This window comes from Pseudopodoces humilis, chromosome 1 (genome assembly GCF_049639895.1).
Source record: "Pseudopodoces humilis isolate 2021_Gansu_Grassland_sample_001 chromosome 1, ASM4963989v1, whole genome shotgun sequence".
Taxonomy (NCBI): Eukaryota; Metazoa; Chordata; class Aves; order Passeriformes; family Paridae; genus Pseudopodoces; species Pseudopodoces humilis.
This window is the reverse complement of record NC_142200.1, coordinates 147,842,534-147,855,080: the sequence shown is the minus strand read 5'-3', so window position 1 is coordinate 147,855,080 and position 12,547 is coordinate 147,842,534. Positions and strand designations below refer to the sequence as shown.

The 12,547-nt window shown below is 39.3% G+C and overlaps 1 protein-coding gene across 1 annotated transcript in view; it reads left to right on the top strand.

Moving 5' to 3' along the window:
* The first annotated feature begins 299 nt into the window (after positions 1-299).
* The window catches only part of DLEC1 (DLEC1 cilia and flagella associated protein), a 32,116-nt gene continuing 19,868 nt past the window's right edge, over positions 300-12,547 (top strand). The window contains exons 1-15 of the mRNA XM_005527812.3: positions 300-404; positions 1,356-1,496; positions 2,028-2,184; positions 2,723-2,833; positions 3,737-3,888; positions 4,135-4,343; positions 4,652-4,733; positions 5,121-5,208; positions 6,016-6,189; positions 6,953-7,089; positions 7,414-7,506; positions 7,773-7,863; positions 8,753-8,915; positions 10,617-10,809; positions 12,124-12,182. Coding sequence (XP_005527869.2) covers positions 324-404; positions 1,356-1,496; positions 2,028-2,184; positions 2,723-2,833; positions 3,737-3,888; positions 4,135-4,343; positions 4,652-4,733; positions 5,121-5,208; positions 6,016-6,189; positions 6,953-7,089; positions 7,414-7,506; positions 7,773-7,863; positions 8,753-8,915; positions 10,617-10,809; positions 12,124-12,182 — 1,931 coding nt within the window. The 5' untranslated portion in view covers positions 300-323. The remainder of the gene's footprint in view (positions 405-1,355; positions 1,497-2,027; positions 2,185-2,722; positions 2,834-3,736; positions 3,889-4,134; positions 4,344-4,651; positions 4,734-5,120; positions 5,209-6,015; positions 6,190-6,952; positions 7,090-7,413; positions 7,507-7,772; positions 7,864-8,752; positions 8,916-10,616; positions 10,810-12,123; positions 12,183-12,547) is intronic.

Below are 12,547 nucleotides of genomic sequence, written 5' to 3'. Positions count from 1 at the left end.
GGGCGCATAGCCATTACCCCGAGGGGCTCTGAGGGGCGATGGCGCCGGAGAAGGGAAGGGGGCACCGCCATTACCCCGAGGGGCTCTGAGGGGCGATGGCGCCGGGGAAGGGAAGGGGGCACCGCCATTACCCCGAGGGGCTCTGAGGGGCGATGGCGCCGGGGAAGGGAAGGGGGCACCGCCATTACCCCGCCAGGCCGTGCCCGGCACGCCCGCACGGTCACTCGGCAACGGCGGCGCCGGGAGGCTGAGGAGGGGCCGGGCCGGGCACGGCTGAGGAGAGCCCGAATATCGACACACCGGAACACAGCGCCGGGCTGGACATGGCTGAGGAGAGCCTCAGCCCAGAGGATCTCGGCACCGGGCTGGACATGGCTGAGGGGAGCACCAGCCCCGACCCCCAGGTAACGTAGAAGCGCTGGGCAACACAGGCACAAATAGCATCACTTGGTGACAGGGATATAAATAGCGTAGCCCCTCGTAGGACCACAACCCTGCACACAGACCCTGAAAACAGCATCAAAGACCTGCACTTACCCTTGGGACACACAGACACACACATTCACAGACCCCCCCGAAACAATCATCTTCACACACAGACCACCCTGCAGTCAGCTTCACACACAGAGCCTGCCATGAGCAACCACGCAAACACATCCCCACGGCCTCACACGGACCCCGCTGCAAACAGCCTCTCACATCCGTGCACATACAGGTACCCCTGCAAACAGCCTCTCTCACACACACACACAGCCCTGCACACACAACCCTCCATACAGCCTCTCACACACACATAGCCCTGCACACACAGCCCCCATACAAACAGCCTCACATACACACACAGCCCTGCACACACAACCCCCATACAAATAGCCTCATACACACAGAGCCCTGCACACACAACCCCCATACAAATAGCCTCACACACACACAGCCCTGCACACACAACCCCCATACAGACAGCCTCACACACACACACAACCCCCTGCACACACCCTGGGGCACAAACACGTGCCGTGCACAAGGACTGACACACGCACATATCCTCTGTACAGCGCTCATATCTCCCTCCTGCACACAACCCCAACTCACACAGCCCCATCCCTGCACAAACCATCACACACACTTGCACACAGAGAACTGTGTCTATCACTATCACCTACGCATCCAGCCAGCCAGCACAGACACACTGTCCCACAGCACACACACATAGACATCCACACTTCAGTGTTCGTGCGCACACACATCCCCTTCCCATTTGCTAATTGCAAATGGCTGTAGTTAGCAGTGGTGCAGTGATCTCTTCACATTCTGTCTCTTGCTTTGCACTCTAAACATCCTCATTTCTTTCCCAGGATATCTCCCATGTGCTGGCTAGCGCCTTTAAGGACCTGTACACTGGAGATGTTTTTGAGGTGGACATGGCAACAAACTGGATTAAGTCCCAAGGAGGAGACAGTGTTTATCAAGACAGTTACACAGATGAGCTAGAGAAGGTACAAGTCCAAACCAAGTCAGAGTTTGGTGTTCATTAGTAGCTACTTAGATCTTCTGTAAAATAAAATTTAAAGGCAGATATTGATCCTACAGTTGACATTTTAATGGAAATTTACTTAAGCACAGTTTCCCACAGAACCTTTCACGTGATCCTTCATGATACTGTTACCTCTAGTTGGCTTTTCAGACAGAGTACAACCAGTAAAAGCAGTAGCCCTTTAAATGCCTACTGTACTGGCTGAAAACTTTTCCCTGTACCTGCTGATAGGTGGCCCAGGTTTCTTATCTTGTCATCACTCCAAAAGCTGTTGTCAGTGTGTAAAAGTAGAGACTGATGCTGGGTGATTTGAGCCACAGGTGTTTTTTTCTGTTTTGTGCTATCATGGAATGACAGTGTTTTAGCAGGTCTGTTGATGCTTGTAAAGTAGTGATGTTTTACTAATATGTCTGTGTTTACCTCTGAAAGACAAACAGAAAACATCTTCCTGTAACAGCTCAAATTTCTCTCTATTCACCCATGCCCGTGGCAGCTTCTGGCTGAGTATAAGAGCCGACTGACAGAAGCTGACAAAGCAGAAGAGGAGATCATTCAGGCCCAGGCCCGAGCAAAAGCTGAAGAGGAAAGGGTTCTAAACGAGATGAAGATTGATGCAGGGGAAGATTTCCATAAACTGGGGCTGCCACCAGGTGAGGATTCTGGAATGTTGCTCCCAGTACCTGTTTATGGTACCTGGACACCAATTTCTGGATGGTTTTACATTAACAGAGCAGCTTTAAAAGATTTTGTGCAGAGGTTCAAGTACAGTAACATCTGTTTAACATTGAGAAATTAAATCAGGTCATGTCCAAGGTAATAAATTTGGATTAAGGGGTTCCACCTAAATATTACAAACATACATACCTTGATATATAGCAGCAACAAACAGATTAAATATTTCTCCAATGAGTGCTTAGCTGGGTTTGAACTGAATTTAGAATTGTGGAGATGCATGTCCAAGTCTTCAGATTAAAATACCAGATTATTTTCTATAATACTATTTTCTGTAAATATACATAAAATATTCTATATAATATAATAGTATTTTCTATAAAAAATATTACCTGACAGGGATGAGGTGTAAAAACAACATTACTTTTGACTGCTCAAGATAGTGTGTTTTAAGGGGCTATTATTTTGGTTTTTTTCATTGGTTTTTTTTGTTGGCTTTACTTTTGTTTGTTGCAGTGGCATCCTCTTTTCGGTGGATTGTGGATAATGAACTTCTCAGAAAAAATAATTTAATCTGTCCTGAGGATTACATCACTGAGAAATTACCTCTTGCTAAAGCACCAAAAGGTAACTTTTGAAGCAGAAGGTAATTTAGACTTTTTAGAACACTCTGTAATTGAAGTATTGGAGGATGTAGCTGATCTGAGTATATTTTTATAGTTTTCTGCCAAAGCAGAAGGGACTCTAGTATCTTAAACATAGGATTCCACTAAGGACACGTTTTCAAACTTAAACTGGTAAATTCAAAACTACTGAGTTCAGATGTTCTTAAATATGATATTTAACAGTTATTGCACATTGGTTTACAGTTCTTTCCATCTCACACAAAAACTGCATTAGTGTTCTGTCTCTATCCAATTTCATTAGCACAAAAGCTGCAATTACATCTTATATATAGAGAAAGGAAGTAGTTACATTAAAGTAAAAACTATTTTCAGTGAAATAAAATTATGTGCTTTATTTAGAGCTTAAAGTTTTCCAGTTCTGGAAATATATTTGTTTTATTTAAACATGAAGATCAGTAAGGAAAATGTTTGATAATGTCAAGACTACTTATTTTATTTCTGTGTGAGCCAAGATGAAAGGTTTTAGGATCATTGAAATGAAGTTTTTCAGTCAAGCCAAAACAAACATTTCAGAGTAATCAACTTAGTCACAAATTTCAAGATTTGTGTTTTGTTTTTTTTCTGTTGTAACTCCAAACAAAGTGAAAAATCTCACATCCTTTATAAGGTTAACATATCTTTCTGGGAATAATGTAACTATACAGCCTGTTTAATTAGTGCTTCTAAAGCTTTCTTATTAAAGTACTAAACTTTGTTTATATAAATAAGTTCTAAACATACATTAAATTCTAGAGGATTTTTGCTAGAAACAAGCCTTAAAATAAACTCATACATCTATGCTTAGACTAAATACTTGTCATTCATGTTTGCCTCTTACAGAATTATTATTTTCTTTGAATTACAGGAGAATCAGAACCTGGATACCTGAAAGGGGCACGTAAACAACGTGCTTTTTCACTGGACGAGAGTATCTACCTGCCTGGAAGTGTGAAAAGCGTGTCTTCAACTCTATTCTCAACTCCAGACTCCAGCCTCGAGGCTAAAACCAAGAATAAGGTACTTTTTACAAATTAGTTTTAGTCTGTCTGATCTGTTTCTGTTCCTGCTACAAAGGGTGAATATTGACCCATTGTTGATTTGACTCCACTACTTATTATATTTACTCTGTTAAAGAAGGAGAAATACTGTATTTTCTCTATTTCAATTGCTGTGTAGATTTAATTATACATGTGCAGCTCCCTTTTTCCTCATCCTCAAAATCACTGTGTGTAATGTTGCACTGTGCACTCTTGTTTCTCAAAGAAAACTAAAGCCTCACAGAAGCAAGCTGGGAAAGAAAGTAAGTCCTGGGAAGCAGAGGAGACTCTCTCCAGACTTGAGAAAAGACAGAATTATTTGAAGAACCCACGCTTTTTCCCCCCAAATACTCTGCATGGAGGCAAATCTCTTGTAATTTCTCAAGAAAAAGTGGAAGAAATCATAGCCAGAAGAAAAGCACAAGATACCAAAGGGTATGCAGTGTGTACAGTTTGTGGATTCTGAGCTGGAGCACACAGAACTCTGCTATAGAATTGCTGTGGATTTACCCAGAGATATTTTGAGCTAAATTTCTTGCATAGTCTCTTAATAACAAAGTATGTCTCTATAGTAGTAGTAGTAGTGATGTTTTATCATTATTTATTATTATATTTATTATTTAATTATATTATTTATTGATTATTTTGATTTTGCCAAAGGATACATTTTGCAATTTCTCAGTTTTATCAGTATTTGGAGAACCAAGCAGTAAGATAATGTCTCCTTTTTTTTAATCTTTCAGTGATACCTCATTTGTTCCTGTATTTTTTGCCAATCCACCTTCTGTCCTGTTTTTGTATGATAAAGCCAGGCAGGTTTATGAGGTGAGAAGGTTCTTTGTAGAGAATTAATTCTGCCTTTCTGAAGAATTATGTCCTATCATGATCTGCATATTTCACCCAATCTTTAGACTTTCTGAATTTTAATAAAAGTCTGAGTTCTTTCTGTATATTGAATTTATGACCCTTTAACTTCCTTGAAGATACTCCTTCCCACCTGCCACTGACACACAAACCAGTGGAGACTAAATGGGTTCTTCTTGGTCTCTGCTTTGTTTTAATTCAGCCTCTATTGAATAAACTGGGATTTGGGGGTTGGTTGTGATAATGAAGTAGTTACTCCTAGAAGTAGCAGTAGTACCAGAGAATTGCAGATATTTTCATGAGTGATGATAAATTCAATGGAGCATATTATTTTCTTTTTAAATGAAGATGACTATAGAGGTACGGAACATCACTTCAACAGGTCAACATGTAAGACTTATCCCCCCTTCTACTTCAGTATTTTTCATTTGGCCAGGTAAGGGTTCTTTTTCTACCTTTAAAATGTTAACACATAAAAAAATCTAATTTACCTTCTCTAACAAAGATTTTCCAGAAATGTTCTGTTTGATTCTGTTATCCATAGCACTCAGCTCTTTACAAACTGAAAGCTGGTTTAGGGGCATTCACATGCAACTCATAAGCAGATTGAAATGGTCTAATGAAGAATTCAGGAAGACTAAATTAAAGTGTTTGTTGTTAGTTTGAAATGTCTGTGGAATACCTAGATCAAGTCTTCTCCAAAATTCATCTAGGAACAGATGTAGTTCAGAACACAACTGAAAAAATCAGGAGGAGGGGGCAGGAAATAACGCACTGCAGTAAAGAAGGATAAGTTAGAGGAAAGTTAAGAAAATTATCTTTCCTACAGTAGGATAACCAGGCACTGGGATAGATTGCCTAAGGAGATTGTGATACCCCAGGAACTGGAGGAATATTTAGAAGTTAGATGCCTCCATGGAAGCCCTTTTGTCTTGTGGTAAAGCAAAACTGGGTAATGTCTCTAAGTTTCTCCTCACTGTTTTCTGTGTTTTTGAGGAGTATATTTTAGACAAAGCAATCTTTGAGCTCCCTGGAACATGTGCACATTCCCAGATTGCACTACCAGGCCTCTTGTGCTCATCCCTTTTTATCAGCTTGATTTAGGCAATAAATTGGGGGAGTTTACAGGCACCTTTCCAGAGGAAGATGTAATCATAAATACTACTGCCAATTTGGGGAAGTTTTAGTTTTTTTTTTTTTTTAATTTTCTGCCTTTTTTTTTGTTTTTATTTTTCTCCCCAAGGAAAATATCCAGGAAAGGGAGGAATGATTGCTCCTGGGATGGCATGCCAGTACACAGTCCAGTTTATTCCTGAATGTCTGGGAGACTATGAAGATCATATATTTGTGGAGAGTCAAGTATCAGAACCTTTTGTCATCCCAATCCAGGCTAAAGTATCACTTCCAGTATTAACATGTCAGTACTGTCCAAATACTAAATTTCTCTAAAATTAAGCAGACTTGTTTTTTTTTATTTGACTGTCTTCAATTTTGTGTCACAAAACAAATGTGGAAAAAAATTGGCAGTACAGTTTCTACACTTTGATATCTATCTCATTTTCACTTCTCATAGATTTATTAGTTATTAAAATGTAATCCTGTTAGATTTTTTCTCAATTATTTGTTTTTACCATCCTAGGCTCTTTTTATCACTATATTAGAGAAGTGAGTAGGGGCCACATCCCTAGGTTTGTGTTTTGTTGATTTCTGAACTCCAATTATAATTACTAATTCTAAATATTATGGAATTATGATTTAATTATAACCGTTTGATGCTATTAATTAATGTTCATGGAATGTGAAAATAATTATATATGGATATGGCATACCTGCACCTCTCAGATATCTAACCTCAGCTGTAACAAACAGGATTACTTTTGCAAAAATTTGCTTTTTTTGTAAATTCAGCTTTCCTGTTACACTGAGCTTTTCTAAAAAAAAAATTGCCTTTTTATCATTCAATAATCTTTAAGGAGGAAAGATCATCTTACATCCTTAAAATGCAAGATGAATGTAGAAATATATATCTCACACTGTCTAACTTTGAAATGGAAAGAATTTGAGGGGGTTTAGGATTGCAAAACCTGGCATGTTCTCATGCAGAAATGTCTGTAAAGAATTATTTAATCAGCAGCCTTTGCTGTCTCTGGAGTCTGATTTTTCTGTGTTACTCCTTGCAGTGCCTGACATTATAGACTGTGGTTCCTGCCTTGTTGGAGGAATAAAAGCAACAGCAGTTTTGTGCAGAAATGAGGGAGTTAGGACTGGGAAGTTCTCTATAATGCCAAAGAGAGCCTGGCCAGCTGCTGATTCAGGGGTGAGTGATTTAGAAGGGAAGTACTGAACCCACCAGGTGCCCTGGTGTGAAGGTTTTTGAGCCAGTCATGGTGTATTAGCACAGAAGTCATTAGGCCTCGCTGGAGACATCTGCATTGTGCCATTTTGTCAGGAATTCACCTTTATCCTGAAGACCAATCTCCCTGGACAGTTGTACCTTCTTGTGCTCTGGTTTTCCCATGGAAGAGGTTGTCTTCCTCAGGGGAGAGGTAAACTGAGGCTTAGACAAGGGAAAGGAAAACACAGCAACCTGATCAATTTAATGTATTAATATTTTTTTTCTTTTTTTGTTCTAATACCTTAGGTGGCTGCCACTGCTGATTTTGTGATACAGGATCCTTTTGCAATCCAGCCTGCTGTTTTGGAGGTAGCTCCAGGGCAGAATGCAACACTAGAGGTTAGTGCCACCTGCTGTAGAAAGGTTTTTTACTTCACCAAATCAATTAACAAGCAAGATTATTTTAGAACACCTGGATGGACCTTGTAAGTTTGGTTTTATGTGAGCATGAAATGACTCTGTTTCTTGCAAGTGTTACTTTTAATTACTAATCACTAAAACTGTCCTTCAGGGAATATTTGCAAAATTGAAGTGTATTACTTCAATTATAAAAGTAGGGGAGAGAAATCAGTTACAGACCTTGCTATTTCTCTTCTCTCTTTCAGGTAATATTTTTCCCTTCTTTGCCAGAAGCCTCACAGCAAACATTCACCATTTTGTGTGACGATTATCCAATCAGTCATGTTACAGTCACAGGTTTGTTTCTCAAACCTTTCTAATTCCATAGATGTTCAGATAATGTGAGTGGTGATTGTTGGCATGAAGTGATGGTAACATTTTCTGTCGTTGGATTAAGCAAATACTGTGTCCCCTGCTGGCAATTTTTTTTTGTACAGTTATTACTGCTCTTTCCCAGTGTGTGGAATACACTGGATTCAGAAAACACTGAGCTCTTAACCTTCGGTAGGCAAAAATCCAAATGTAAAATGTCACCAAGTTGCAAAAAAGAAAAGGTGCTGAGGTGCAGCTCATCTCTTTTACTTTTCTGTCAATGAGATAACTTGACAGACTATGAAACATGAGGTGTAACAGGGCAGAAATGAGCCACATTTGGGGCATATCTTAGATGAGGGTGTTCAGGAGACGTGGGCAGTCTTTGGATTAGCTAATGAAACCAGTTCAGATTCTTGTAAATGTTGGTGCTTGTACTGTAATACGAGTGCTATAACATGAAGCTTGGTTTGTCATCTATTGAATCTCTTTATTACATGTATTTGTTTTGGATTTTTTTTAATACTTCATTTGCTGCTAATTTTAATTTTAACATACTGCTCAAAACATCTGTGAGCCAGATTGGCAATCACTGTAAACACCCTGCTCACTTCAGTGAAACCATGCTGATGTAATTGAGCTGAGGATGTGACCCTGAAATCCCTATCTATGAAACTGATGAACAGAAGGTCTCTGTTAATACATATTGATAAACACAACATCAGGAAGATATTGTACAATGAACACATTGGAGTTCTGAAACTTGAGGAAACAGATATAATCAATATAGGCCATTAATTACATTCGCTATTGATGATGTGAACTGTGTTAATAGTTGGAATCATAAACAGCAATATCTAATTATTTCTTCCAGGGGTCGGAGAGTTGATTGCTCTGGAGCTTTTGTCTGTCACAGGTGGAGAAAGCAAAGCTCAGCTGGGTGAAGTCACTGATGCAACAGCACAGCATCTCATACGATTTGAGCCCCAAAACCCACACACCACTACGGAGAAAATACTGGTTATAAAGAACTCCACGTAGGTAGCTGCTATTAGAGTAATGCTCTGCAATATGAGCATACTGGTAGGGATCTCATTTGTCATACTCTGCTCTCTCAAGCTGGAGAAACCTTTGTGCCCTTGATAAACTTTTTGCAGAATCTTTGCTTCTTCTTGCTCCTTATTGTTTGGTAATTAAGGTTCAAGGAATGTTGTACATTGTTCAAGCATTATGGCAACTATTAGCCAAGGTAAATACATTTGCTTCAATAGAGATAAATCTACAAAAAACTCATAAATATACGTGGTTGCAGGAAATACTTACAGGGTGATCCAGGTGAGACTTATCTAACTTTAATGTCTTCTATGTATACTTGTGCAACTGAGATAAGCACTCTTTTCCTTTCATAGTGCAGGGAATAGATGCCTCCAAGGATACAATTCTGACTGTAGACATTTCCCATGGAAAAGTCATAATACATCCTGGACTCCACTGGATCAAAATGAGAGCCCAGTGTAATTAACTCACATTAAAACTCTCACATGGTTCCTACTACTGAGTCCTTACAGATTTAAATATAAATTAAATTTGAACTCAACAAATGTGTCCTTATGGACAATTACACCATACTGAACATAGTGTCATCCTGATTTTGCTCAGACTCTTTAAGAGATAACTTTAACAGAGTTACACTTGTGCATGATTGCAGCAGATAGAGGCTGCAGATCATCAAAGCAGTGAGAAGGTCAGTGCTGGGTTTAGGACCATTAATGTAAATTGCTGTTTGCAAGCAGTGAATATCTGGCATTTTATTTTGTGGCCTGAAAAATCACATGTGCATAATGCCAGCACAGACTGATGTTTGGGTAAAGAAAGTATGATTGGTGAGCTGGACATTGTAAACTGACAAAGGATGTAACTATGCCAATTTCCACATTTTCTCTGTGCTGTAATCACCGCAGCACTCCCTGCACATCTGGTGTCAGCATTTGTATAAAACAAAGCTGGCCAGGGTGAGAGTAAACTCCATAGAAGCAGGAAGAAGAAACCTTCTTTCTGCTACAGACGGTGATAAAAGAAATTGTAAGTAATTGTATCAGTGAACTTTCAAATTCCAGTGTCCTTCCTCCTGCTTATTAAGGCAGAATTTTTTAAATCAGCATGAGCAAGATTCTCAAACCCATGAAGACATTCCATGGAATACACTTCTGCTGAAACAACCTAGTTAAGCAACCTTTTCTGGATTGCAGAGAGTGAGGCAGAGCCATGACTATAATTTTAGCTGGAGCCATTGTGTTTGTTGACATGTTAAAGACCACATCTTGCATTTAGATTAAATTCAGAATGTGATGTAGGTCATCATCAGTGATCCAGGGCAAATGTACTGGTGTCAGCAGGAAAAGTCCTGTTCATCCCAGATCTTGGAAAGAAGAATTGTAGAGTTTCTAAAAGCTGGATTACATGACAAGTTCAAATAAGGCAAGAAAGTGTTAAGATATCATACACATTTATAGAATTTACTTACACATATTAGTATGCTCTTTGTATGATTTATATACTCTGACTTCTATGCTGGCTCAGCAGTTTTGTGGCTCACAAAAACTGGTAAATTAAATCCCTGTAAAGAGAGGAATTTCCGATCTGGAAAAAGGATCTTAACATTTTCTTAATATATTTTATGCAGAAATGTATAATTTTTTAAATCATAGCTTTTCTGTTGTTTATTGATTTCTTTGCAGCCACATAGAACTTCCTTTCTTCTGGCAGATAACAAAGCCTAATCTAAAACCATTAATACCAGAAGAAACTGCAGACTTTACACAGGTCAAACACAATCAAGACCCAGAATCGGCCTTCTCCCTAAATCCTGAGCATGGAGTTTTGCTTCCCTGTGCAGATCATGAGTTTATTCTCTCTTACACTCCACAGGAGGTATGGCTTGTGATTCCTTCCTATCTACAAACTCCAGCTGTGTATTTTTATTCATTTCATAAAATCCTTGCTGTGCAACTTTTCTAAATTAAGTTTAATTAGCTGGTACTATGCTTTGATAAACAATGTTCAAAATGTAGAAAGTTACTGAAAGAAAACATGTTTTGACTGCAAAATGTGAGACAGTTTCTCATCTCATGTAATTTTGGGGACTGACTGGACACAGTTAATTTTATACTGAAATTGTGGACACATCCTGATACTGCAGCTGTGTTGGCTGGTGAAGTTACCCTCACCCCCCTATCAGCTCCTCCACCAGCTCCTGAGACATCTCCCCCTCCTTGGGGGGATGTGCCTTGTACCTACTCCAGCCTAAATAAATTGGTTAACAAACACTGATTATTTAAACTGTTTCCAGCTGTAGTTTTTTTTGGCCTGAAATGGGTCCTATGAACAGCTGAGTGGTGAATTAAGGGGATGGTAGGAGCCTTTGGCAGAGAAATGCTGTGTGCAGCTGTGGGTGAAGAGGGGTGCAGGGATGTTGGAATGCAGTTCTCCTAGGGACTCTTCTCTCAGTTTCTGCTCCCCTGCCCCTGTAAATAAGGAGCATGAGCTCACTGTATTTAGAGAAACCTGATCCAAATAAAACCCAAGAGTGGGAATGTCCCATGCTGTATTGATTGACAGACATAAGAAATACCCCAAACGTGTATGGAAGAAAAACTACCTGGCTTTTTAAAAATAACTAGTTCATAGAATGTATATTGAATAAAATACCCATCAAAATTCGTATCTGTCTACAAACAGATGAAGCTTTTGCATAGCCCTTCAGATTTAAGGCCTGCCTCTGTGTTTCTTTCCCCCCCTCTCCATTAGAATACAGAAGACATTCTCTTCCCATGATGGAAAAAACATGTTTCTTACTCAAGATCAGATTGATGGTTAATTAAACTGAATACTCTAGAGCAGTTAGAAGAAACTTCTCAATTAGTACAGCAGTACTGTGCTTAATTTGGGGAGCCTTAGCAGATGCTTGTGTGTAGTATGCAATATACAGGGGAAATAATAACAGGCATTTCAAAAATGAGTATTTTTCTTGGAACCATATACCATGAGATCAGAATCTGGCTTAATGTTTTGCAGTCAAACATATTTTCTTTTAGTAACTCCAGAGTTTGAATATTGTTTATCAGAGCTTAGTGCTGTGATGCTGATCATTTATCCTTTACATGTAGACCACTTTTCCATCTTTTTTTGATCTTCAACATAAATTATTACTTGACACTAAAATCCTTTTCTCCTTCATCTGTGCAGCTGAAGAGTTATCACAGTGTGATTCAGATGGTATTGAAAGACATCCCAGAATCACCTTGGTAAGCTGAGAAACATTTCTTAGTAAGATATGTAGCCGCAATTTATCTGTGCTATTACATTAAGTTACTGGGATTTTTCTTCTTTCTGGTGATGATGGATTGACAAGTATAAAGAATATTATCTGCACAAGTACTTGTGGTAGAAAGAGCATCTCTGATATCCTCCCCCATGCCCAGACACATGCTTGGCCCTAGCTTTTCCTCTCATGGAAGAAGATAATACTGCCATTTTGTCTGCTTATTTTCCTGGGTTTCCTGTTATTACTCTTTGTCACAGCAATATATGACTTATATAATTCTTCATGGACACACTGGGACAACTAGAATACCTTAAAGTACAATGAAATTTTTAATTGGCTGAGCTA